The following is a 27,757-nucleotide window of genomic DNA, read 5'->3' as shown; positions in this document are numbered from 1 at the left end:
AGAAACCCAGCTGAACTTGTATCTTGACAGATAAGGCTTTGAGTACTTAAATATTTAGCCAAAAACCACTAGCTGGGGGAAGATACAAAAGTCAAACCAGGCATTACAAAAGGAAAGAAAGATAGGGCTGTCGCTCCCATTCTCCCAGTAGGATCAGGAATATGGCAAGGAGCTTAATGCTCGCTTCAGTGTTGAGTCCGAGGAGCTATCCTTTCTGCCCTCCCTCAGTTTCTGCAAGGATGGATCCGTATGCTGCACTAATATAACCTTTCAAATTGTGGTGGGGGAAGACGATCTAACTTGCTATCGTAAGTTATGTGGTTTTTCTTTGCTCCCTTCGCGCCCCTAAAATCTCTGGCATACCTCTGCTACTTTGCCAAGTTCAGTGTAATTGAGTAATAGCTGGTTGGTGTTAATGCCAGACCATGCAGTAGTGAAACTGACCAGATATTTATCATTGGTTTCTACAATTGTAATACAAAAGAGTATACAACTTTCCATTATAGTTATCTTTGATTTGTTGTTAAAATGGCATGAAAGGATTTAATCTTTTCCTCAAAACACGGTGACTTAAACGCGTAAATCAGAATAAAACCTATTTTAAGCACTCATGCCTCCAGCACTCTACATGTGGGTTTGTAGCTAATTAATTCTAGGTTTAACTTACTATATGACAGTTCATTATTCATAATAAGTGTATTTAAGGGCTTTTGTTCATTTATTGAAATGAAAAATGTCTACCTCTATCTACCAGTTACTTTGACTACACAATAAAAATGCACTCATGACTAACTGACATTTGATTGCCCTTTCCTCTCAAAGTAACTTATCAATATTTGTTCCATTTATACACATCTGTCTTGTGGGAACACTTTATTCTTGAATATTTATGGAGCCTGAATTTTAGCTGTTAAGTAGGCATGAGAATCGGATTTTCCATGTGCAAATACAATTATATGCACCTATTTCTGTCTTGAAAACAGGACCCATGTGGTTTAGTGAATTGATTATATAGTCATATTGAAGTGGAGGGGAAAAGCTAGAGGTAAACTGTGTGTTAGTCCAGTAAAGACTTTTAAAAGCACCCTGCCACCCTCCAGAAAAGTCAAGGTTAGAACTTTGCAAAGTGTACTACAGGTAGTCCCCGACTTACGAACAGGTTATGTTCCAAACACCTGGTCGTAACTCAATTTGGTCGTAAGTTGGAAATACCCTTAAACGTGCTGCCCGCGCTGTTCGAAAAACTTGATGTACATGGTTCTCAACTCGAAAATATTATAATGGGGTTAATGGGAGTTTGGTTGTAAGTACAGATGGTTGTAAGTCGGTGTATTCTTAAGTCGGGGAGTGGCTGTACATGTGAATTTTATTTGAGTCCGTCCCACCATCTGTAGATTAATGTAAGTATTTATCTGAGGAATGCATATGTTGAGTGTTGGAATTATGATAGGGCTTGAAAAAACTTTAGATGGCTACAGGCTGGAAGACTACGTTTACTGGCCAGAGGTAGCAGCTATAAGAGATGAAATTTTTAGTTGCTTTTATAGCGAAATTCAGGGCAAAACCCTGTAAAGGGAGCTACTCTCATTGCTATTTCTAGTTAAGATGGAGGATGGTTTGTTTGATCTGCCAAGGCACAATTTCTGCACCGTGTATGTGGTCTTTGACAGAGTTATACAGTGGCAGATAAACATAAAGGAGTTTCTCTTTAGTGCCTTTTGTAAGTTACTGTGCATTCATTTCCTGTGACTTTACCTATTAAAGGCCACTGATGCTTCTGACCCTTATATCAAATATGTGTTTAAATGCTTTAGAGGAGAAGTCATAGATTTTTTTTTCTCTCTACAATATTTATCTTGGTGGTGGGGTTTTAGCTATGTAACTCAAAATACAGATGGTATTTGGACCCCTCCTTTCAAAATTCTCAAAATATATCACTGCCTCTCTAAATAAAATGAAGAAAGGATGTGCATAATTTTCCTTTGATAAGCTTCTCATATGTTTCAATATGCTGTCTTTTAGTACCAAGATAAAGAAGAAGTCGTTCTTTGGATGAATACAGTAGGACCGTACCACAATCGCCAAGAGACATACAAATACTTCTCTCTTCCCTTCTGTGTGGGATCAAAAAAAAGCATCAGTCATTATCATGAAACATTGGGAGAAGCTCTTCAAGGAGTTGAATTGGAATTTAGTGGCCTGGACATTAAATTTAAAGGTAAGCAATCTAAGATATATATTAAAAAATCCCCTACCTTTCATCACTGAATTAGAAACTCTTGTGTAAGAAACACCTTCAGTTCTCTTGAACTAGTAGATCATTGTTGGTTACAACTCTGTGTGAAAAAAGGTCTTTGTTTAAAAGACCATTTTTGTGTGTGTATTATTCACTCCTTAATTAAAGTATTTTCTTGCAGCAACCCAGAGACTTTTGAGGTAACTAATTATGGCCATACTCATTTTGAATGTAAACAGGGTTCAAGAACATTGAAGAATGCTCAGTATGAACATAGAATGTATTGCTTTTGAAGGTCAAACTTTTGAAATCTTAATAGTGCATCTTTTAATTATGTACATAGAACACATGAAATGACTGCCCAATACCACAGGCAGGTATCAGAGGGATTTCTCTTTGCTTTTCTGTATTATTGAAAACAGAGCACTAAGACATATGAGATTTTAGATTTATATCTATATCCTCTTTAGAAAATCTTAGTATGGAACATAAGCAATGTATTGAGGTTGATCTTAAAAAAACAAACAAACAAAGTTTTCTTTCAGAACAGAGCATATCCCTCTTGTTTAATCTTCCAGTTGTAAAAGCTTCACTATTGTTGTTTGCCCAGTACTTTTTATAAAAATAAAAGTTCAGAAAACAATGTTGAAAAAGCAAAAATATGGTTGTCCATGTTTTGAGAACCACGGTTCTACATAAAGCTTGCTACATTAACTCCAACCACAAGCATCAGCTGTTGAAAAATGGAAAACTCTGTATTTGCTCATGGCTGTAGTCCTAGGGATATAGTGAGCAACTTCCCTAAATCATAAATTGTTACAAACTGTTTCCATGTAGCTGTTCAGCACAGTATGCTTAAACATAATCATCATCACATGTTTGCTTCAAAAGAGACCAATGTTCCAAGCAACCCGAAAAGGTCCTTTTTCTAATCACTCCACTTTATTGGCATGACTAGAGATGATTGTTGTGTGTGAGTATCTTTATGCTGCAAACAGGGGATGAGACTGCAGCTCAGATAGCTATTCCTTTGATTAACTAGCTAGGAGACCGGCACGATGGAAGGTATGGCAGAGTAAGATAGATACCCCCAAAATTACCCAGTGTTTCAGACAAGGTCATGTAGCCTGCGCTCAAAGACGGTGCAATTGCAGCTTTGCTGCTCTGTTACGTCCACACAAGTGCCTGTGCACAGCCTTTGGTGTGCAGTCATGTGTGGGTGAGAAAGTAGAATCATGGTGATGAGTTACAGTTTTGGGGTGAGGACATAGCTAGTGCTTTTGTGCTTGCTTTTTAAGGGATGTGTGCACTTAAGCAAGCAACTTCAGGTGGTTTTGGTGCAGTGTTTAATTTGTTAGAAATTGGTTGTTTCTGCTCAAGTGATCTAGATGAGGCCTATGATGTTTTAAACAGTAAAGCCCTAGAAATGGGAGAAGGAAATGTCACACTTTTCAAGGTACTTTTAAACTCTGCAGACTGATGGTTTGTCTACACTTGAAGTTGAATTAGGATTAAAAGGGAGTGTAAATTTAAAGCTAGATAGCCATTCTCGAATATCACTCTGTACATGCAAGCCCTGATGCAGAATTGCTGTGGTAGTTCCTGCTAATTAGCATATTAGTCTTTCTTCACAACCATAAGCTAGTGCTTAGGTTCTGAAATACAACTGAGTAACAGATTCAAGAAGGACATCTTACATGGATCAGTTTAAGTGGGTATACTTTAGTAATCTTGCTTATACAGTGTTTGTGTTTGTTACCTCTGTATTCAGATACAATTCGATTCAAAACAAAAGAGAAATGTGCATACAGATATTGTCATACACTTGCAGATTCCTGGCATTCATCTTTTCACACATTTGAAACTTTGTCTTAAAGCAGACAAAGGCCAAGGAGTTCAGCTATACAGGCAGTCCCTGAGATACGCGGATCCGACTTATGTCGGATCCGTAGTTACGAACGGGGCTTTTCTCGCCCCAGAGGACTGGAGCGGCGGGACGCCCAGATGCGCTGCAGTCCCGCCACCCACGTCTCCCTGGTCTGCTGGGGGGGGTGCAGCTAGTGCCCCCCTCCCCTCCCAGCAGACCAGGCTTTTCTTGCCTACGCCTGGGGTAGAGCAGCTGGGGCGCTGCCGGGTTGGTCCTGCAGCGCCGCTCCTCGGCGCTACTGTACCAACCCGGCAGCACCCCAGCTGCTCTGCCCCAGGCGTCCTGATTCAGCCACTGTTGAAACTGACCAGGGGCTGACTACAGGAAGCCCGAGGCAGAGTTGCTCTGCCCCGGGCTTCCTGGAATCAGCCGCTGATCAGTTTCAGCAGCAGCTGACTTGGGGACGCCTGGGTTTCTTAAGTTGAATCCGTATGTAAGTCAGAACTGGCGTCCAGATTCAGCCCCTGTTGAAACTGATCAGTTTCAGCAGCGGCTGACGCCAGTTCTGACTTACATACAGATTCAACTTAAGAACAAACCTACAGTCCCTATCTTGTATGTAACCCGGGGACTGCCTGTATTTGAATCTGAAGGTGCCACTGAACAATTATTTTAACTCACTTAGCAATGTTAAGTTTGATCCTGTGTTTTCCTGGAACATATTCCTAAAATGTTTCTGGTTGACAGGTTTTTGCCTTAATACTACTTTAGTTAGTGCGCCATTCATTAGAAAAAAACAGCTAGAGTCCCTGAGTTTAGGATTTGTCACTAAGGGGCAGGGGATTAAATTGTTCCAGAATAAAACATAACTGGATTTGCTGTGGTGTTGCCATTCTTTGACCATTTCATGCTTAACAAGAATCATCATGTTCTACTAATAGATGCTTTTGTCATGATCTCTGAGCAGTTGTTGAGCATTCACTGAGGTCAGATCTGGTGATCTCTGAGCAATTGTCAAACATGCCCAGAAGTCAGATCTGGCCTAGGGATATGGATGGTAAACCTGGTAGGGATTGGAGCAGTGATCTGCTCTAGTCCTGCGAGGGCTAACCTCGGGTTTGGGCTGCTCTAACTGGCTGGTTGGAGCACGCCCTGTATATGGTGGGCCCGGCCTGGGTGGCGCACCACAAGCAGGGGCTGCTCCGACCAGCTGGCCAGAGTAGCGCTTGTCTGCGGCGGGGGGAGCGTGTCCGCTCCAGGCTGTCTGCATCTGACGGAGGGCCACTCTGTGTGCTTGGAGTGCCCCTCTCTGCCTGCCTCCCCTTTAATGGGTTAATCAATTAAATGGGACTTTACATCCTAATCTGGACACTAATAATCCTTCATAAAGCCCAGGACCAAGAGAAGTGTTTCTGTGAATTAAAAATAAGAATTGAATGGGAGTAGTTTGGTTTTTTTTTTTCAACAGACTTTGTGTGTGCCATTGTAGCATCACTCTGTGCCAAGCATGAGAGCCCAATAGTGAAATGCCTGGTAGCTATCTGCAGAGTGCTGACTGGCTGGATGGCATTGAAGTGTTGTTTCCAGCTGCCAGGTTATTTGAGCGCAGCTAAAAATACATTAACTTTCTAACTTTTTTTTTTTTTTGGCAATCAATAACTGTTTACCACGGGGGGGGGGGGGGGTGTGATGGTTTAATATTTATATTGAAGTAGTATCTGGAGGGCTCAGTCAGGTCAAGGTGCTAGGCACTGTGCAAACAGTGACGCTTCCTGTCCCAAAGCACTTAGAATCTCAGGCTGGAAATGGGAAGAGGCCTTCCTGCCCAGAGTCGGATAAGGAGTTCATTTTTGAGCTTATGCGGTCCACAACAAGCGAGTTTGAGAACATCCAGCCTAAAAACTCATTTTCCCTGTTGATGATTGCTTTGCATTTTACTCAGATTGAATAATGAAAATAGACTAGCATATTATGAAGTAGTTTTTTAGAACTCAAGTAGCTTTAATAATTTAAAGTGTTACTGCAAGAATAACCATTTTTTAAAAAATGTGCTTTTAACTTGCCTTGAAATCCAGACATCACATAAAATGTTACTCAGTAACATTACAGCTACTGAAAGCACTTGTCCACGAATCACATTATATATTGAATTTTAAGTAAAATAGCTTTCCAATTTGAAGTAACAAGTTCACTGTTTTCCTGTGTATCATCTACATTTTTTGTCACCTTCCAATTTTTGTCCTCTGTTCACTTTAATTCTTCCTCTTTGTTTTACTTCCGCTCTTACTTTTCCTGAACTACCAAATAGTTGAAAAAAACCTGTTCTTAATGAAGTGAGCCATATCACAAGTGCCAATGGGGATAGTTGAGTGGGACCGAGTGACTAATGATTGAGCATGGAAGTGTAAAGGCGGGGTTAGTTATTATCTTGGCTTGTAATATTGTGTTCTCTTATTGTGAAATTACCAACTAAATATGCTGATGCAGAGTTTGAATAGCTAATGGACTCTGCAAATGTTCTGAATACAAGATGGCCTTTGGGAATGGGATCACCATTGTTAACATGAGCTTGCTGCTGCTGTTGCTTCATGCGTCTTTACTTAGCCTGTTTGGATGAAATAATTATTAGCAAGTGTATCTGTTTGTGGATAAAGTAATAATATGATGATCTAAAGCTCTTTTAATATTTCTGTCTTGCGGCAGGAGTGAGGAATGGAGTAGCAGGGACAATTATTTATGTACTTCAGTGCTTGCTTTTTTAATTGTGCTCTGCACATGTCATCTGACAGAGGATGTGCAACCAATAGGAATTTCAAGCTCTGGAAATGTGCATTTCCCCCCTCATCTGCTGAATTTGTGTTTGAATTAGAGCTATCATTAACATGTCATTAATATATTTTAATTTTCACAGATGATGTAATGCAGACCACATACTGTGAAATTGACTTGGACAAAATAAAGAGAGATGCGTTTGTGTATGCTATCAAAAATCACTATTGGTATCAGATGTATATTGATGACTTGCCAATATGGGGTAAGTGCTATGTGATATGTGCTAATACTTACATCATATTTGTCCATTGTTCAGTGACTGAGTACTGTACTGAGAGGATCAATGAGATTACTATACTTATTGACTAATCTTCCTTAAGGGAAACTGACAGCCAATGTGTTTCTCTGTAGTATAATAATAGGAATGCCAAAGAGGGTGTTGAAGGATTGGTAACTTTGAGGGAACACTTTTGAGTGATTAGCATTGGTGAGTTTTGGTATACTTAAAAAACAATAGAGAACTGGTTTAGTGATTTCTTCCTGAAAATAGTTTTGCTAATGCTGAGACATCAGGGTTAAATTTCATGTTCAGATAAGCTGCACGACAGCTGCATGCACTTATTGGGAGTTGTGTGCCTAACTGGGGCTAGAACTTGCTTGTTGGCACTACCCTGCTGGAACTTGGCACTGTGGTCTGACTCATTAAGCCACTTAGTTTTCTGATCACTTCAACTTTGTATTAATCGCGTCTGAGTTTGCTAATTCAGAGCACAATTTCAATTAACTTCATCTCTAATGTACTTAAGAGGCTTTAGAACTTTATTTTGAATCTACAGTGTTTTACTTTACATGCCTGACTTAAGGTTTTTCTTTTACTCTTTAAAAAACTTTCCTTGCTCCTTGTCAAGGATAGTAAGCCGTCAAAATCAAGGATAAGAAATGATGCTAGATCCAGTGTCACTGATCTGAATTTCTGCTGCCTTTTGTTAAAGGTCCACATGTAAATGAAGCTTTTTTTCCTTAGCAACTTCTAAATTCTTAATACAGTAAAAGCTTTATGTTTGGCTCATTGAGGGAATGTGGGGTGCCATTTAGTCTTATGTAACCAGAATAAGTGGGGGAGAGGGTGTGAGCTCTGGCTGGGTTGCGAGGTCTGGGGTGGTGCAAGAGATGAGGGACTTGGGGTGCAGGAGAGGGCTCTTGGCTCAAGGACAGGAGGTGGGAGGAATTTCAGGGTGCTACATCTGTGCGGTGCTCATCTTGGGTGTCTCCGTGCAAGTGAGGACATGTTGCTACTGCTCCTAGGCAGACACCTGGCAAGATGTGTCTGTGTGCTGCCTCTACTCTCAGGCACCGCCCCCATAGCTTCTAATGGCCATTGTTCCTAGCTATTGGGTCAGCATTTGGGGTAGGGGAGGGGTAGTGCATGGATCCTCCCTGGCTGTTCCTCTGCCTAGGAGCAGCAGGGACATGTTGCTGCTTTGGGGGACCCATGTGGAGCCAGGTAGGGAGCCTGCGTCCCAACAGGACTGTAAACAGAAATTTCCAAGAAGAGCAGAAATGCTGGTTTATAAAGAATTCCGGTTGGTGAAGTGCCGGATATTACTGTACATTACGGTGTCAGTGGAGGAGTGTTGTGCAGGACAGTGTCTTGGTGTGACTCCTTTTGAATCAATAGAATTAAACTAGGGATGCCTAAATTATTAGCCTGTTCTTTCTGCAGTCTTTATACAGTGTTATGCAGTGTAGCTTCCAAACAAACTCTGGGCCTCTTCCAGTGTGGCAGTAAAGGCTAATCTTAGTTATTGGATTTGTTGGAGCCAGGATCTCACCTTCTACAGTTACTGGATCAACATAGCAGAGATTCCATTACTGTAACAGGTATAACTTGCCCGCAAGGCTAGACAGTGCCAAATTCAGGAACTTGTTAAGCCCGGGCTTGATTGTAGTTTGAGAAACAGTGAACTTGGTTTGGTTTAGGCACTGCTTTAGAGCAATTTCGAGCTCATTGCTCTCCATACCACCACCATTTTCTACTGTTGCTACTACCATTGGTTCACTTCCTTTACTGGTAGCAATGGCAAGAGTCCGCCATGTTGGCTAATCCTTCTTGGAACATAGCAATACAAATACCGATGGCCATTTGTGTCTTGTCCATACTACCATATCCACTCTTGCTACCCTCAGTGGAGCTGAGCTATTGGTAGTAGCAGTGGGAAATTTGGGGGATTAATAGGGAAATGTAGATAAGATATTCAATAGAAAATTGGGAGGTGTGAGAATCTAGGTATTAGTGCATAGTGTCCTGTAAGTATCTTGGAGGGTGAGAATTTTCTCTTGGAGTCCTGGGAATAACAGAAACTGGATTTTTAACAGCTGGAACCTGTTAGCATTGTTTAAGGGATTCTTTGTGCTGAATCTGCGGTCCTGCTGTTATCCATCAACCTTAACGTCAGTGCAGCTGATTTTATCAAGCTTAGTACCCTTAGGAGGACTGCTATAGACTCAGTGCTTAAAATGCAAGCAGACATGTTTTTTTACATAGTAAAATGTTCCTAGTGTAGACAAGGCCTTGGTGTGTTGTTTTCTTGGTTCGGCTTGTTACTGTGTCTCTGGGTTAGCTGAGATTTTCCATGTGCTCCTAGTGAAAAGCAAGAGTCTGTTCCGAGGAGTTTGGGGGAAATGAGCCCATGCCATTTGGATCCTCTGCTATGAATTCTAGGCAATTTTTGCCTTTTAGTTGGTGAAGCAGACCCCTGAACAGGAGTCAAGAAATCTGAACTCCCATCAAGATGGCCTTCTTTTCATGACTCTCTTATTTTTGCCTATGAGCATGGGAGAAATTTGCCTGCTGGCATGTTGTTGGCTTGCTGGTTGTCCACGTTGAGAGGGACTGTTAGGCCATTTTCGGATTTAGCAATGACACATCAACACTTAAAGTTTTGCTTAGGAGGAAAGCTTGGAAGGTTTGAAAATTGAAAAGTGCTCGCTAGATATCTAGATAGTTTATAGTAACTCTTCTACATAGACAATACAAAAGTATTGATTTACTAGCGAGGCCACCTAACTTTGGTTTTAAATTGAATCCAGACCAAATGAGATGGGTGCTTTTCTTGAGACTTGTTAAAAAGCCATAGTAGATGGACTGACTTGGCTATATGGCATGCAGTCACCTTGTAGCAGTGTCATCTTACACTCTTTCAAGAGTGGTTGATCTGAATATCCTTTTAACTGTTCAGAGATCCAGAGTGTCATGACTTAGAGCAGTGCTGGTGGAGCAGATGTTGGGTCAAATAGCATAGCCACAAATCAGTAAGTGTTCTTATTGTATTGTGCATACAACGCAACACTGAAAAGATTGAGCTTGAGTAAGACGTGAAGAAAAATACTTTCTTGAAAAATGAAGAGCACAGATAATCAACAAATGTTGTTTCGTCATATGTCTGTTCCTTTGGAGAAACCCTTTCCCTTGCCTTTCACCCCTTGTTCCTTTTCAGATGTATCTTCCTATATGTTTGCACACTTTGGATGCGACAACAGGTTCAACCTCCCTTGTCTGGCACCCTCAGGACCTGAGTGGTCCCGAACCACAGAATTTGCCGGACAAGGGGAGGTCAAAGTTCCCTGTTCAGGTATAAGGTTCTGCTCGTGGCTGGGGCTGCGCTCTGTATTGCCTGCCCTGCTGCATCCAGCCCCCACACCAGCCCCAGAAAGGGGCCACCCCACTGCCTCCAGCCCTGGTCTGGGCTGTGCCCCCCACAGTGCTAGCTCGGGCTGTGTGCCCAGGTGCTGGCCTCGTTGACTCCAGCCCCAGCTGGGGCTGCGCTCTCTGCCGCCAGCCCTGGCTGGGACTGCGCTCCTCGCTGCCGGCCCTGCTGCCTCCAGCCCTGGCCAGGGCTGCACTCCCCACATCGCGCCATCCCTGCTGCCTCTGTTCCTGGCTGGGGCTGCTCCTGGCTGGGGCTGCATTCCTTGCTGTCAGCCCTGGCCAGGGCTGTGCTCCCCACCGTGCCACCCCACTGGGACTGCGCTTCCCACCGCCGGCCCAGCCCGGGCTGCGCTTCTGAACCTGGCCATCTGAGTCTCTCTAGTCCAGCAATAGCTGTGGTCATCCAGACCAGAGCCCCAGATTTTGCCAAAGGCATCCTGTTTTTTGCGGTGTTCTAAAGAACCCAAAGTTATTCTTAGGAGGCAGGCTGTGTTTTCCATGGCCGAGGCACATCTGTACCTAATCCCTGGATTCTGTGGAACTCTTGTGTGGCGAGCAGAAATGCTGCAGAAGCTTCATGAAAATCAAGGAACGTGTAACAAATAATGAAAATGAATAATGCAATCAGTCCAGTGTTCCTTGTGGTGTCTGATCACTTCCTTACCTGGAGCAGAGGAGCACTTCTAAGATTAGGATAAGCTCAGGCTGGGTATTTCTCCTAACATGAGGATGTGTAGCAAAGTAGTGAAGTGTTTATATTTGCTTTGTCACTCTGCTGGAGATGAATGGGGCCATGAAAGATTTTGCCAGTGTCAGGACGTGTTTGACAAACAGCAGGAAAAAAATGGAGTAAAAATGAGGACAGAATGTTTGAGGGGGCACTCGGAGAGTGTGTTGAGGCAGAGGTGGCAAAAATGAATGTGGGGCATCCAATGAATGTGAAGTGAGGTCAGAGGAAGAAAACAAATGCATAAATGAAAGGCTAGATGGAACAACAGAGGGAAGAAAGAGTGAGAGGAACTAGGATTAAATATCTGGTCATAAACTTTACTGGCACATGGATGAAAAAATAGATGAAACAGTAGTGTCTGTCTTGCACTGCTAATATGGTCCTTGTTATCTGCTCTTGTACATTTTCTGTGATATCATCACGGTCTACTGATCTAGCAAGTCCGTTGTTTGAAGGTGCAACATTATCAAACACCTTAACTCAAGAACAGGGAAGACTTAAATGTATGTCCCACATTTTTCTTTGTAATGTTAATTAGCCTACCAAGATTATTTTTGTAGTGTACCATGGCATATCAGATGTTTGTGAAATCACTTGAAAATACTCTTGAAACATGCTTGTAATTGCCTCTTGTCTTATACAATACTTGTTTCTTTTACAGGGATTGTTGGGGAAGCAGATGAAAATGGGGAAGACCATTACCTTTGGACCTACAAAAAACTTGAGATTGGTTTTAATGGAAATAGAATTGTGGATGTGAATCTGACAAGTGAAGGAAAGGTCAAATTGGTTCCAAATACCAAAATCCAAATGTCATATTCAGTAAGTAATGCAGGGAGTGCACGTTCGTCCATGAGATAAGCAATTCTCCAGGGTATAGTACATTGGGAATAGATACGTATCCAAAATTCAAAATTGATGTCTGTGTTTTTACAGGGAAAACTGTCTTTGGTGAAGATGCATCTTTTCATAACCTGCTGTTTGTAGAATTAAATTTTAAAATGCTGATTTAGTGCATTTAAAACAGCTAACTGAAGTATGTACGCAGGGTGACTTTAGTGTGGGTTCATGGTTCACTTGTATCCACAGAAATCATGAAACTAGGAGTGTAAAATGGTGCAAACATACATTGCTCCCAGAGCTGTGTGGAAAGGTGGGAGGGGGGAAGAGTGAATATTGGACAGCAAGTCCATCCTATGCTCACGGCTCAGCAGCTGTTCCTGTCTCTCAGGGCTGAGTGTTGTGACCAGTGCATGGGGTTATAACACCACTCACTTAAATATGGCCTGAAGGCCCCTCTGCTATGGCTTTGGAGAAAAGCAAAATGTGTCTAGTGAGCACATATTGGTCTTTTCCTCAGCCATGTTTCATACGATACTTGTGAATTTACAGATAACTTGAACATCTAGATCACAGGATTTGTTTGTCCCAGGACAGTTTACATTCATGGGCAGCTGATTGATCTATGTGAATTGTGTTAATGGTATGTCAGTCTAATTCCCAGTGCAGAGCAAAGTTTCCCCATAACGGGTAAACAGCAACCATGCTCTGATCAGGTCCTCCTGTGTAGACATGCTTTGCCACCTGGAGATCTCTGTCAGTCTCATGGCAGGAATTCCCATGGCTTCCAGTGCTGCTGGCATTGGGAGGAAGGTTGGCATGAAGGCCTCACTCACCAATGGTTTAGGAGAGGGGAAAGCACCTCTGACAGAGGGCCTCCTCTTAAAAGCTTGTTGCTGGCACACACTGGCTCCCAGGGAGCTGACTGCGAGTGTGTGTAACCGCTGAAATTTCTAGCGGTTACCCGGTTACCCAATTACCCACTTTTTAACATTCCTAATGGGTACATAGGCCTTGCCATCTGTTCCCAGATTGGCTTTCTCGGATGAGGGTTGGGGTAAGTTGGCAGGACAGCATGGTGAAATATGTTACTGCTGCTCGTACTCTCCCTCTTCTGAAGATTTCGGTCTTGCGGGGCTCTTAGGCCAATCTTCTCAATTCACTTTTAAATGAAGAAGAAAATCTGAAATGGAAAGTTTCTACATTGCTGTGGCTTTGAGCGTGTATTGTGAGCTTTTCAAGTGTAAGTCTCTTCTCTCCACAGGTGAAATGGAAAAAATCAGATGTGAAGTTTGAAGATCGATTTGACAAGTACCTTGACCCATCTTTCTTTCAACACAGAGTATGTAGCTCTAAGACAGCCATACAAAGCTTCCTTTGAAATAGACTCTTTGCTTCAGAAAGGCCAGTGGGACAATTCTCCATGCTGCTCTAGTTGCTTTTGTTGTAGTGATAAAGGAAAGGAAAAATGTTTTGGTGGTGGCGTTGTCCCTTTTAAGATAAAATACTTAAAAATGTAAACAAATGGCTCGATCCAACTGACTTTGTTTTTAACATGAGGTTGCTTGTGAAATAGCACTGCATAAAAAACTTTTCTCCGCAGCACCTGGGTAGGTTAAGAAGGCAGCATGTCTGAATTCTTAGGTACAGTTACTCAAGTATAAAAGACTCCAGAGATGCAGCAAGGACCATACACTATGCTGCTTTATGAGAAAATGCTGTATAGAGGCTTCCTGACGGCTTCAATCTATCTGAACCTGTTCCAGTAGCTCATAGACTTTAAGGTCAGAAGGAACAATTATGATCATCTAGTCTGACCCCCTGCACAGTACAGCTCCCCATTCCCTCTCCTAGGAAAGTACTGCTAAACCAGGGTTTCCCCTTAATGGGTCGTGAGGTGGTTATTTGGGGGCTTGCCAACCGTCAGCCTCCATCCTCAAACTCTGCCTTGCCTCCAGCATTTATAATAGTGTTCAATATTCGTGTTTTTAATTCATAAGGGGGGGGCATACTCAGAAGTTTGCTGTGTGAACCGAGTCATGTGCAAAATTTTGAGAACTATTATGCTAAACAGTTCATCCTACTTGATGCATCCTAAGCCGCACTGGTGATGCGCTCACATCAGAAGGTAAATTGAGGCTGAATCAGTATAACTGTGGATCTATGAGTTGCCCATTCTGTTGACAACAATCCTTTTGATTTAGGCAGGTGAAATGCACTTTTCATTGAAGCATGCAAGGAGCAGCACAGATTATGGTACTGAATTCTCCTCTGGCTTTTCATTGCCCTTGTCCCAGTTTGGATTTCAGGGTGGAGCAGGAGTGGAATTTGGGCAGGGTTTTCACAGATCAGTGGCTTGTTGGCGGCTGTGGCAGTCATCCTCTGCCTCTTTCCCACTTTGCTGCAATCATTTCACATGTTCATACAATATGGAAATATTAATAACTGAATCTTCTGTCACTTTGCGAAGGCAAAATGGCTATTCTTTCCCTTGTTAATAATGAGACTAGTTAATGGACAGTGGGACAGTCTTATAGACTGCTGAAAGTGCTAATAGAATAAACAGGTGTTGGGAAGTGTACATTTTTTCATGCTAAATCCTGGTTTTTATCAGTGTTTAAACAAGAGATGTGCTCAAACAAAAGGCCCTGTCTATAGGAAAGTTTATATCTTGAACTGAATTTGGTGTGGGCACGGGGCACATCTCTGATTAAAAGCTTATAAGCACCATGTACCTAGCGCTTCCTGTGGTAAGGTAAATGTTAGTTCTTGGCTGATTGTCATTATGTTTTTCAGTTTTGTGTTGGACTCTTAAGTGCAAAGTATGACATTGCTTTTCAAGTTAAAATGTTTGCAGGCAATATTATGATTTTAAAGTAGTGCTGCAATACTAAATTCCAAAGTTACTTGGTATGGGGGAGAGGAGAGGAAGCTACTTAACTCTGATACAAAATAAATTAATTTCTGTAATTGTGCTTTGTCTTGGTAGCAGCTATAAAAAATGTCATATCCGGGTTGTGTTTTTGGTAGTGTTTTTCAGGGATGTTAGAATTAGCACTGGAAGAAAATATTAAATACATCAAATGTTAGTTACACCCAGAGTTAATAACTTTCATTGTACATTGTACCACACTATTGACATGACCTACCAATTAGTTTGCCAAGTTTTTATGCCATTTAGTAATAGATGTAGGAACGTTTCCCATGGTTGAGCTCCACTTTTGTCTTGGGTCTTACAAAATGCAGTCCCATTCAGATTAGTATTCCAAGTCTTGAGTGTGACATTGCAGCTGTGGGTAATGCTTGGTAACATTTTCTGCAATGGAACTGTCCTGAAGTGGAGAGGTAGCAGACAGGTAAATAGCCTAAGCTGATAAAAAGTGCTGTGTGTGTTTGAAAGCTTATCTCTCACCACAGCAGATGGTCCAATAAAATATATTCCCTCACCCATTTTGTCTCAGGTAAATAGCATGTTCCTTTATGATGTGGTTTTGCAGCATTGATTGGTTTTATCTCAAATGGGAACAAAACATGGCAACTGTGGTATAGCATTAACAGTTGTAATCTATCTGACCAGTCTGCTACTCAAATAGGATGCCTCTAGGTTCCAGTAAAGTGCTGACTCAAATTTCCAATCAGAATGGGAATCTTCTGGACCGAATGCCTTTGGTCTTAAGAAGGAAAATGTTGAGATATAATTTTTTGTAAAAGCTTAGTTTGAGTAATGGACACATTCAACATGTGTTGTGGACGTTGATGAAAACTTGCAAAATTTTGCAAGCTATACTTAATAGGATTTGTACAAGCTTTATATAATTCATTACTACTTAACATAGTAGTTTCTGCTGACTTATTGGGCATTAATATGTACATACAGTACTTAAAATTGAGTCTTTTTTTTTTCTTGTAGATTCACTGGTTTTCAATTTTCAATTCCTTCATGATGGTCATCTTTCTGGTGGGTTTAGTGTCTATGATATTAATGAGAACGTTGCGAAAAGATTATGCACGATATAGCAAAGAAGAAGAAATGGATGATATGGTAAGGCTTGCACTAAGTTCTTAGAAATGTTAGGAGGACACGTTGCTTTTTCTGTTGATTTCATTAGCACTTATGAATGGCTTTCTTCACCGACATAGAAAATACATTGCAATTTATGGAGAAAATGTGTCTAGGAAGTGGTTAGGGAATTCTCTCTGGAAAAGAGTGGCTTTCAGATTTCCCGACTAGAGCATCCTTATTTCCTGTTACAAGAATCAGTTGCCGAGGACTGGATTAGGAAACTTAAAGCTGTTGGGACAGATGGCACGGAGGATCTGGGATGAGATAATAGTCTTTCGCTCCTAGGTTGCGGCTTTGAATTCTGTCTAGGGCTGTAGTATCGGAGAGTCCTCAACTCAGCTGCTTATGAAGTATTTGGTCTGCACTGTCCCAGTGCTACTTGCTATTTGTTCATATTACCATGGCTGGCACTGGCGCATTCCAGTGTAGAGGGACCAAAAATTGACTGGGTATGGAAACTGAGCTCCCCTGTGGCCCTCCTGGAGCTGGTCCCTCCAACTTGTGCGTGAAGCACGTTGGTAGGGCATGGTGGGGGAAAAATGCATTGCCAAGACTTGCATGTCCTTGTGTGGAAGTTCGACTTGAGTCTCCAGAGCTTTCAAGCAGCCATTTTCCACAAGTGCCACTTTCACACATGGTTACAAAAATTAAAACAACAAATTCCTCCCTGTTGGCCCCCATGCTTTGGAACCTGTGCAAACCCCGAAAGACTGATCTTTCTGCCAGTGGCTTTCATTGGGTATATTACATTTGTTCATGGAATATTTATCCCATAGAGTTAGTTTATCTAGCTTTAAGGATTACATTATGGCAAACTGTGACTTCATATTGTTTTTCTCACTTGTTATCGCTTGGCAATGTTATTTATAACTGAACTACATTTTTATACACAGGACAGAGATCTGGGTGATGAATATGGATGGAAACAGGTCCATGGGGATGTTTTTAGACCGTCCAGTCATCCTTTAATATTTTCATCGCTTATTGGCTCTGGTTGCCAAATCTTTGCAGTATCTTTCATAGTTATCATTGTTGCAATGATAGAGGATTTATACACAGAGTAAGTATATCTATATTCTTGCAGTACCTCCTTTCTTTCATATCTAAAAGTTTTTGACAAAATTAAGCTGGTTATGAATTCTATGTGCATTTTCATTTAAAACCTAAACCAGTGTTTTAAAAGTCAAAGATGACTAGCAAATGACTTTTATAGAAATTGTTTTTGTTGCTGTATTTTTGCTACTATTTGACTTAACAAAGAAGGCTTGGAAAGCTTTTAAGATTTTTCTTTTTGCTTATTTTTATCTTAGAAATATCAAAATTAAGTCTGGTTTTGCTTGTGGAAAGTAGAAAGTGTGACCTCAGAAAATGTCCTGAGACACATTTAATTCAAGTGAGATGCTGATGTTTAAAGAAGTATATTTTATTGGTTAGTGGGATTGCACTCTTGTAGAGGTTTTCACATAACTTTACATGCTGTAAGTCATGCCTTTGACTTCAGTGAGACTATCCACATTACTCAGGCATGTGCATAGTCTCCACAAGACTGGGGACTTAGCCTTTTAGTTTCTTGAGGGAGAGTAAGTGTGCGCAGCACCTAGAACAGTACAGGCCTGACTGGAGCCTATACAGATATTTAAGATTGGTCTTTAGATGAGACTCATCTAAAACATAAAAATGTGGGCCAACTTAAATTCAGCTCTCACTGTTGCTTAGCAATCCCCCTGACTGTGTTGCTTGGGGGGGAGGATGGCTGTCGCTTTCCTAGCCCTTCATCGCTTTGCTTTTTTAGATGATGGTGCTCTGGGATTTGGACTAGCAGCTACTATATTTTGTGTGCAGTGACAGCAAAAGTAATTTTACCAACTGTTAGCAGGGTTTTTAAACAGTCACTAAACTTTTTTCCTCCTCTCAGTTCAGCTTTATTCTCGGTTGTCAGTCATCTGTAACTACCTGACTTTGCCACTAGAGGGAACTTGGCTTCTGAATTTAGCTGCCTTGCTTTCGCCTCTTAAAAATCCTATTGCCCAGTGTACTTTTCTTGGTTTTACAGTGTCCTCCTGGTGCCGATAGCTGAGGAGGCAATCACATACAGTTCTGGTTTAGAATGTCAGCATTTTTTTGACTGTACCACAACTACTTTTATGTTTGGAATGTTTACACTTTGAGAAGCTACCAGAAACTCGTACTAATAGTGATACCAAACATATATAAAAGATGGGGCGGGAGGGAGAGGAACGGAACTCGTATTTACCAGCCCTCTTCCATGTGGGTGCACAATGAGGTACCAGTTTGGTTCTAAGAGCACAATTTGAGCATTTACTCAGAAATGGGCCAATGGTAGGAAGATAGTGTGAGCTGAAAAATGTGGTATATTATCCTGTTTTAAACTGAGTGATCGTTGTATGGGACCTGCACTACCATAAAAGATGTCATAAGGTCTCTCAGGGGGAATCACTGTTTTTCACCTGAGAACATTTGATCACATCAGCTGTTGATGTGTGTGTTTCATTAAAACTTTAATATTAAGACACTTCTGGAATATATGTCAGAATAGTGGCTAAGAAAAAAAACTGCATGGTATTTCAAATTAGAATTCACTGAATGCATTGGAATTATTTTGGATTTATGATAATATCATTTGGAGCAGAATTTGAACCTGGAATCATACAGTCTGCTTTTAAATTGGTTCAAGTAAAGATGACTATCAAAATTGGCATCTATTAGCCAATTTTAAAACAGATATATGGGACTTCCTGTTAAGGAGCAAATAGGCTCTCATGTAGGTTAACATTCTGACTTTTTATGCGGCAGCTATATTTGCTTAATTTCAGACACCCGCCACAGTAGTGGGAGTTTTCAACAGAATGACTGACAATGCAGCAATCTCGCTGAAGTCCTGCTGTTGGTTATTGTCTCAGCACGGACAGTTTTTATTGGAGGAAACACTGGTTCTATTCATGGGCAGTGCTAAAGTCTGCTTTTGTTATAACCTGGTCAAGGAAATTGTTCTGGGACTGAATTTTGTGGCTTAGTGTCAGAGCCTCCTTTTACCCTTAAACGATCAAAGGACGGACCAAAACAAATGTGGTTGGGTATTTGTTATAGTGATGAAGGAATAACTTGAAAAGCTACCGAACTCTTCTACTTAGGTTTAACACTTTGACTCTGACGGTGAACCCCCCAGTTCAATGCTGTGGCCAAAAGGTGTAATGTGATCTTTGAACGCATAAACAAGGGAATCTTAAGTAGGATTGAGGAGGTTATTTTATCTCTGTATATGGTACTGGTATAAATGCTACTGTAATACTGCATGTCCAGTTCTGATGGCTTCAATTCAAGAAGAGTGTTGGTAAATTGGAGATGGTTCAGAACAGAGCCACAAGAATTGTTAAGATTGGAAGCCATGCCTTTATAGTGATAAAATCCAGGAGCACAGTCTGTTTGGTTTAACCAAGAGAGAGAGAAGGTGTGATTTGATCTGTCTATAGGCGATGGTTTGCAGAAATTTGGAAGGGACTCTTCAGTCTAGCAGACAAAGGTGTGACATGATTCAATGGCTGGAAGTTAAAAGTTAGACACATTCAGATTGGATATAGGATGTAATTTTTAACAGTTGGAATAATCGATGATTAGACTGTTTTTTTTCCCCCAAGGGTCTTGGTGAATTTTTCCATCCCTGACAAATTTTAAATCCAGATTGGATGTTTTTCTGACCCACTATACGTAGTGTTCTGTCATAAGATAATGCAGCATCCGCATCCTTACTTCCTACCAAATGTTTTTTCACACTTACACGTTAAATCAAGAGATTCACCTACTGAGCACAAGCCTCAGGCTACGTCTAGACTACAAGCCTCTTTCGAAAAAGAGCATCTAGACTACAACCAGTACTTTTGAAAAAGTGAGCTGCTTTTTCAAAAGAGAGCACGCAGGCAGTCTGGATGCTCTTTCGAAAAAGCACAGTTTGCATTACAGAGCGCCTTTTTTCGAAAGAACTTTCAGAAAAAAGGTGTTCTTCCTCATAAAACGAGGTTTTCCACGGTCGAAAAAACTGCAACGTTCTTTCGATTTACTTTCGAAAGAACGTGGCAGCAGTCTAGACTCGAAGTTTTTTTTTGAAGAAAAAAAGAGCCACTTTTTTCGGGGGGGAAAAAAAACCTGTAGTCTAGACACATCCTCAGTCTTTAAGAGTAGAAATGAGCCACCATATGCTGAATATCAAAAGAGCTATTGGCTCCTTGGAGCATTCTGTACTTTTCATCTTGGTTGCAGATTGAAACAAATAACATCCGATTTCCACCCCCTGGCTTGCAGAATGCATCTGAACCCGTTACACTCTGCCTCTAGCCCTACTGAAAACATACTTGTCTTGGACCTCTGCAGGGCAGCCGCTTGGTCTTTTGTGCACACTTTTCCCCAGCACTATGCACAATGTGCTCATTCCTGCTTCCAGAGGTGACGCGACTTTTACTAACATTATTCCTTAGTCTATACTGAATCTGCTGCCTTGGCTCCTTCCTCTGCTTGGGTCTGCTGATTGGATGATCCCTGATGTGGTGCTCTTGTAGGGACACTCCTTGGAGAAGGAGAGGTTACCTGCCCAGAACTGGAGTTCTTTAAGATGGGTGCCCCTATAGGTACTCTACCCGCCCTCTCTTCCCTCTGCCACTGAACTACTGTGGCTGAGAAGGAATTGGGGACGGTGTGAGGTGGGCGGGGAAGTCCACCCTCCCTCATCGCTTGATACTGAAGCACAAAGATCTTAAGGATACAGCTCTGGACTCACAGACACTGCTGTTGGACAGCTCTGCTCAAGACTGTGCACACATCAGGGCATGAAGTACCCTTAGGGACCCATCTCAAAGATATGCAGTTACTGAACGAGGCAAGTAGCCTCTCCACCCTCTCTTTCCACCCTTAGTAGGAACATATGTTAATGTAAGTGTTCCTACTAAGCACTGAAGCCAGAAACTTTTTGGGCGATAATGCTGTATTGCCACAGAGGCTAAACGTGTGTGCATTGCATAGTTCAGTTCAGATAACACACACAAAATCAAAATACTTTGGTAAAAAGTGATATTCGGTTTTTATTTCTAGTGGGGAGAAAATATAACAGTTTGCTTTAGTCTGGTCAAATGTGGCTGATAAGCAGCTTTGAATGGAAACGGTTATTTTGCTATGGATAGTAAACTTTAGACACATTTCATTGATCACCCTTTCTTTTTGCATCAGGTAAAAATAGGAATTTTATATTTCTTCGGATAACTATGCCTGTTTTACTGTGAATATTTTGTAATACAAATTGGGATTTTGCATTTCTATTGGCTTTGCAAAAAAAAGTCTTTTTATTCTAGGCGAGGATCAATGCTTAGCACAGCTATATTTGTTTATGCTGCAACATCTCCGGTGAATGGATATTTTGGAGGAAGCCTTTATGCTAGACAAGGAGGTAATTGCTTTTAAATTTCAGCATTTTTATCATACTATTTTGTATACAACGTTTATTCTGTTTACTGGTATACACCAATACCGATGTGGATGGTCTCCTTCAGGTGGTGTTGAGGTACTTAATAAAGTCACATGAAATCCATAGTTTTTAATCAATACAAGAGATTTTGAATTTAAATGATGCTTCATTCCCTGTTTGTTGTTGGTTACATGTCCTACAGTACAGCTTGGTAAAAGCCTTGGTAATATTGATTTAAATCGATATGGGGTATAAGAATGCTAACTATTGTAGCCTTGCCAAATTCCAATTGGAGTAATTAAGTTCTGCAGGGGCCATTCCAATGGATAGGCTAGCCTCCTGTTCTTGGGTGCTGTGTAACAGCTTGAGTGTTCCACCCTGAGTTGGCCTTTAGTGGCTGATGCGGTGATCATGTCACCTACTCCATAGAGGCCTTGATTCTCCATGTTTCCAAAGAGTGAATGGAAGGGGCTGTAGAGGTACACAGTGTTAACTGTGTTTCTGCCATTCTTCAGGGTATGATAAATAATCTTCTTGGAATTTTAGCCAAATATTCATTGAATTTATTAGGCTTGCAATCAGTTTGTACTTCATCGAATGCAAAAGTGAATATTGGTAGACAGCAGAAGCACAACAGTACTATTTAGGTAAAGTTTGACAGGCTGTCTGCAGCTTTCTCTTACAACTTGATGGATGTGTCCTAGTTCTGGTCTGCAGTGCCCTGTCATTCCTCCAGCCTCCCACTTTTCCTATGCTGCAATAAGAGAATAATTAATATTTTTATCCTACTAAACATTAAAAACATTGGTTTTGTGAATTTTTTAAACAAAAGCTTATATAATTGTAGCAAGAGATACTGATCGATGTTTAGTTCTCTGTAGCATCAGTCTCCCTGCTATCTGGGAGCTTGGAAAGGTCATAAATGTCTAAGGCCTTGTCTAAATGCGGTTTCTCTACCAATTTAATGGCATCTGTAGAAAACCGGATTTAATTGGATCAGAGCATAGGGGTGTTACACTTGTATTTCCAACACAAGCTATGTTATTGTAAAGGCCCAGACTAGCCAGTTGCATGAATTTATATCCGCTTTCTACAAATTTGGCTAAATTGGTTATAAAAACTGTAGGCAAGCCCTACAATACTTTGGATGCCCATATGCAGTTTTCAGAACCATATGTTAGTAGGTTGTACATTTGCATCCAGACACCGAGAGTTGAAATAAAATAAGGAAAAATGTATAGATTAACAGCAAATACAGGAAATTCAAACATTGGAGTTTGGAGTAAAGCAGTCACAGGAGGGACTTGTGGAAAACCGTTACCTGTTGACTTGCTCTTTTGTTGGAGATGCCTATTATAATGAATTAAGTTTTGTTACTGAATTTTTTTAAACGTATCATTTAACACTACTAGTGTTACTGAAATGAAAACAATACGTAGCATTTTCAGGAGCCCTAAGTTTCATGAGACTTGAACTCTGAAGTCACTTGAGCACTTCTGAAGATGTAACTTTGAAATAATTGAGGCATTCATGACAATGTTTCCCAATAGTCCAGTCTTTGAAGAACTTGGAATCTTATTAGATATACAGACAGAAGGAGGACAGAATGATGGAGGCGAAAGGAATAATGCTGAGCAGTGTGATTGAATAGAAAAGCTACGCTTGTGTTTGAACTACATCATTGTAGTTGGTGTTTTATGTGTGCCAAGTCTTTGTTGAAAGGTTGCTGGGTTATTGCTGTTATAGCCATAAACCTGCACTGCTAATTCCTGTTGCATTTAACTGGTCACTTGGCATCAATGATGTTGTAAAATGTCTAAGTGATAGAAGGAAGCAGTTTTAAGTGTAAACACCCATCAGTAGTGTTTGTAAATATTATTTATTTAACATACAAACTCTTCTTTACAAATCCTTATTAGCCATTCCCATTGTCGGCTGTTACTCTCCCATGTCCATATTACCATATTGAATAGTTATTGTTTGTGAGATCAAAAGACTCGATTCAAAGTGAAGTGCAATTTAAAAGTTTACCTTCGCTCCTTTGTGTGTCAGCTAGTACTCATTTAATTAATTCACTTTGGGGGAAAAAAAGGCTAATTATATTTTGCCACAGGTTTACCAGAGTGTAAGTAAACTTCAGTGGAAGTGCATCGTGTTTTCTCAATTACAGATGTTTAATCTTTTCTTCTGACAGGAAGGCGATGGATAAAGCAGATGTTCATTGGGGCTTTCCTTATTCCAGCGATGGTGTGTGGTACTGCCTTCTTCATTAACTTCATTGCCATCTATTATCATGCATCACGGGCGATTCCCTTTGGAACAATGGTGAGTAGTTAAATAGACCTTGAAATAACATCTAGGGTTTTGAAGTAGGTCTAGGGAAATGTAGCTTCTAAACTGGGAAAGCCCGTAGTCCGGGTGTCCCACAAGTCTGATCCATGCTGCCATTCTCCTTCATTAGGCAAGCTGCCTACAACTCCCCACTGCATGAGGGGGGACATGATTGCCTCCTGCCATGTTGAGAGAACTAGCCTGCTCTGGAACTTTTTCTTAGCTAAGCCAATGAGTCAAGTTCTGTTCCACATTTGTAACACAACAGCACTGCCATGTATTTTCACCCAGCTTCTTTCACGAAAGGGAATTCTCAAGTGAAGGAGTTGTGTTTGGGGGGTGGGGCGACATAGCAGGGAGCCTAGATTAAACTAAACACCCTGAAAATATATGCTATTGAAGAGAAAAATCATCCCCTTCAAGAGATCATTAGTATTACATGTCACAGGAAAAATGAAATCAATGACATAACTGCTTCACATGTGAGGGAGCCAGTTGTGTGTCCTAAATCAAGCTTAATTATGGATTTATTTGCTCTTTGAGATGATGTCAAACAGAATATAGCTTTTGGTATGATGCTTGTCTTAATTACTTTAAGAGATTCACAACTGCTGAGTGTGTTGTAAGTGCTCATTGGGTAACCTGTCTTTTTAACAGCAACTCTGTGTTTTTGTGGGGCATTTATTATTTTGTAAACATGTCCTAGTTATAGCTGAATTCTTGGAATAAAATTGAAAGATGGTGACCTGTTTATTCCTAAAAATAGCAGGCTACTTGTAAGTCAAGCCTTATGCAAATACAAAATTTATATACCTGTATCCGCAAAAATGAGTTCCAAAAGTCTCCCCCTTGACATCCGCGGATATAAAGCAGATATTCGCAGATTTTCAGGGTTTTTCTTATGTCAGGTACAACACAATTCAGTCCAGTTGAAAGCCATTTCTAAGCCACCATGATGAAGTAAAATAACCTGTAGAATAAGATTGTTTCCTGGACTGTTTTGACCGAGAGATGGCTCTTCTCATTCCAAAGGCCTTGCAGTTCAGATGCATGTGTTTTGCACTTTAAAAATGAAAGTTATTAATCTAAAATCTGATTCATCATGCTGACTTTTCCTCAAGGCTGTCCCTAGGAGAGTGCCTGGGGCAACCCTCCCTCCACCCCTAAACCTCTCCTCCGAGCGACACTAGGAGCCAGGGGGTGAGAGCCTACTGGGGCCAGGTTGCTCCGCTTCCCACTGCTGCCGGTGAATGCAGGGACCAGCTCGACCCCTACTGCCAGCGCCGGGTCCCCTGCTTATCCCCAGCAGCCTTTGACACCACGCTTCCACATGCCTATGAAGCACGAGGCTCCCCCTCAATGAGTGGGGCCCAGGGCGCTTGCTCCCAAACCATCCTATGGATGGGATGGATCTGCTTTTGCTTTTTGCAGAGCCATCTCTCAAATCTTTTCTCAAAAAACAAATTTTTTTTCATGTACAAGTAGCTCTGAAATAATCCTTGAGACGAATGTAAGAAAAAGCACTTGATTGTGGATATCGAGTTCATGTTCCAAATGGATTTGGAAACCGCTCCAGTGCCTGAGAGGGATTCAAAATAAAGAAAAGTTTGTGTCCCATGCAGTATCCGTAGTTAGCCCTAAGATAAAACATTGTATTAGTATACCTTTAAAATTATATTTTGGCTTTCCACTGTCTGAACATTTAACGTACGATAACAGTTAGGCTATTTGAGCTGCCCTTTGACTTCTTCACTTTAAATCTATAGTAAAATAAAACTTGCAAGATCATGTCACAACTCGCTTTTGTAAATACTGTTAGGACTGCTGTGAAAATCAATGTGTACTCTAGATTGCTCAAAAATGAGTGTCAAAGTGAAGAATGGAAGTAACAAACTGAAGGATGTGGTTTAAAAGAAGCTCTACTGTTTTTCAGTCAACAGGTCTACAGAAATTTATCATAGAATATTGACAATAGGAAAAATTATATTAACAAATTTAGAACAAGAACCTTAATGCCACCTTTATTTTAAAACCTACGGCTAGTCAATGTAATATATAATTAAATGTGTGTTGATTTGTGCATCCATTGAATCACTTTCAATCTGTCTTTTTAAGGAGCAAGATTGAGAATTTTAATTTTTGTGCTGTGAGTGTTAATCAGTTTATGCTAAAATGGAATATTGGTTTTCTGTGCTGATCTACCAGTCTTATCCAACAGTGTCAGAAAGGTTTACAGCATTGGTCTGTGACATGCAAAGAGGCTGTGTTTTACTGCTGAGCAAGCACCCTCCATATTGCATTTCTCATTCGTATTCTGATTAGGCATTTAGGAATGCTGATGGAAGGGAATTCCACCTGCATTGATGTTTTGGTCTAGTGCTATTCATCTCTTTTTCATTTTATGATCAGGGAAATGTCTGTGCCAACGCAGTTGAGAATGGGGTCTTGGAGGGTCATGTAATGGGTGTGTAGGGTTAATATACACGGTAATTATAATAATCTCTAGGTTTTATGATCTTATGTTCAAGTCATCATTGCTGTACGGTGATAAACCTCCCTTTATTTTGCAGACTTTTGGTAGGAGTGAATTGTGGATTAGAAACTTCACTGGAGTAATCAGTGAGCTATTGAATTTTTATCGGCTAATAGAACTGGTTTTTAGAGGGAAAGAGAAATCTTAGGGCACTTCTATTAAACCTACAGTATGTAAGGAGAGGGATAAAGTCTGCTTCCTGCTAGCCTCTAAAGAAGTGTGGAAACTGACTGCCCAGTGTCGAACTTCATGTTTGTAGCAGTAACAATGATGGATGTTACTGTGACTCTGAAAAGAGTTTAGGTGTTTATTCCAAGATGGCCCTACGAGACGAAATGATGAGTGAGATTCTGCACAAGTGAATCCTTGTGGGATTGAGCCTTTAGTATTTACATTCCTCAGGCTTTGTCTAGATTAGAGGAAAGGTGCCTTTTTCATCAAGCTAGCTTAACTCAGTTTGAAAACCCCACTTACTGGCAGCGTGGACATAGTGTAATGCTTTTAGCTCAGTTTTTAACAGGTCGGGTTGTAATCAAGGCACAGGTAACGTTGTTCATGTGCTACAAACATTTTAGCTTTGGTACCACTGTCGTTTACTGTTCTGTATATTCGTTCATTTGTCCTGGTTGTAAGCATGTGAAACGGCATTGCTGTAAAAATTCAGTATCTTCTGCATACCCTCCCTCAGGGGGAAGAGTCCTGTGTTCTCCGGCGTGTAGCTTTGGTATCTGACACCAAAGAAAGAGGATTGATCTTTCTTGACAGTTTTTATTATGTTCATCCTTTCTGTATTCAGCAGTCAGGACACCATCACCTTCCAGTGGCAATTTAATATTTGATATGCCCATAAAAAATGTAATTATCGTCTTTGAATGAAGTTTAAGCTACAGCTGCCAGAAAATATGAAGCCCGTAGAGCTAGTACATGAATTATGTCCCCCTCGACAATGTTTCTTTTCAAACATGAAAAATTAAATGGTACACATTCTGCTGTGAGCAATGTGATAATGAATTCTCCCTTAAAAATCACATCTAGAGTAGACTGCTGTTACAGAAGATCTGGCCTGTGGCAACTGAAACTAGGAGAATAAGTCAAAACACTGTTTATATAATGGATATCTTTAGTTGAAGAAAATACAGTAGTAAAATTTTTTTTGGAACTAACGTGAGTGTTCTTAACACAAGTAATTAGTCTAGATTTTTGTCC

At 40.9% G+C, this 27,757-nt stretch overlaps 1 protein-coding gene across 1 annotated transcript in view; it reads left to right on the top strand.

Annotated features, from left to right (window-relative positions):
• TM9SF3 (transmembrane 9 superfamily member 3) overlaps positions 1-27,757 on the top strand; it is a 55,326-nt gene that overhangs the window by 13,500 nt on the left and 14,069 nt on the right. The window contains exons 2-9 of the mRNA XM_075934527.1: positions 2,023-2,218; positions 7,015-7,137; positions 11,976-12,136; positions 13,419-13,496; positions 16,065-16,196; positions 17,111-17,277; positions 21,575-21,669; positions 23,882-24,012. Coding sequence (XP_075790642.1) covers positions 2,023-2,218; positions 7,015-7,137; positions 11,976-12,136; positions 13,419-13,496; positions 16,065-16,196; positions 17,111-17,277; positions 21,575-21,669; positions 23,882-24,012 — 1,083 coding nt within the window. The remainder of the gene's footprint in view (positions 1-2,022; positions 2,219-7,014; positions 7,138-11,975; positions 12,137-13,418; positions 13,497-16,064; positions 16,197-17,110; positions 17,278-21,574; positions 21,670-23,881; positions 24,013-27,757) is intronic.

Source organism: Pelodiscus sinensis, chromosome 8, assembly GCF_049634645.1.
Source record: "Pelodiscus sinensis isolate JC-2024 chromosome 8, ASM4963464v1, whole genome shotgun sequence".
NCBI classification, from domain to species: Eukaryota; Metazoa; Chordata; order Testudines; family Trionychidae; genus Pelodiscus; species Pelodiscus sinensis.
This window is presented reverse-complemented; position numbering and strand designations above follow the sequence as displayed.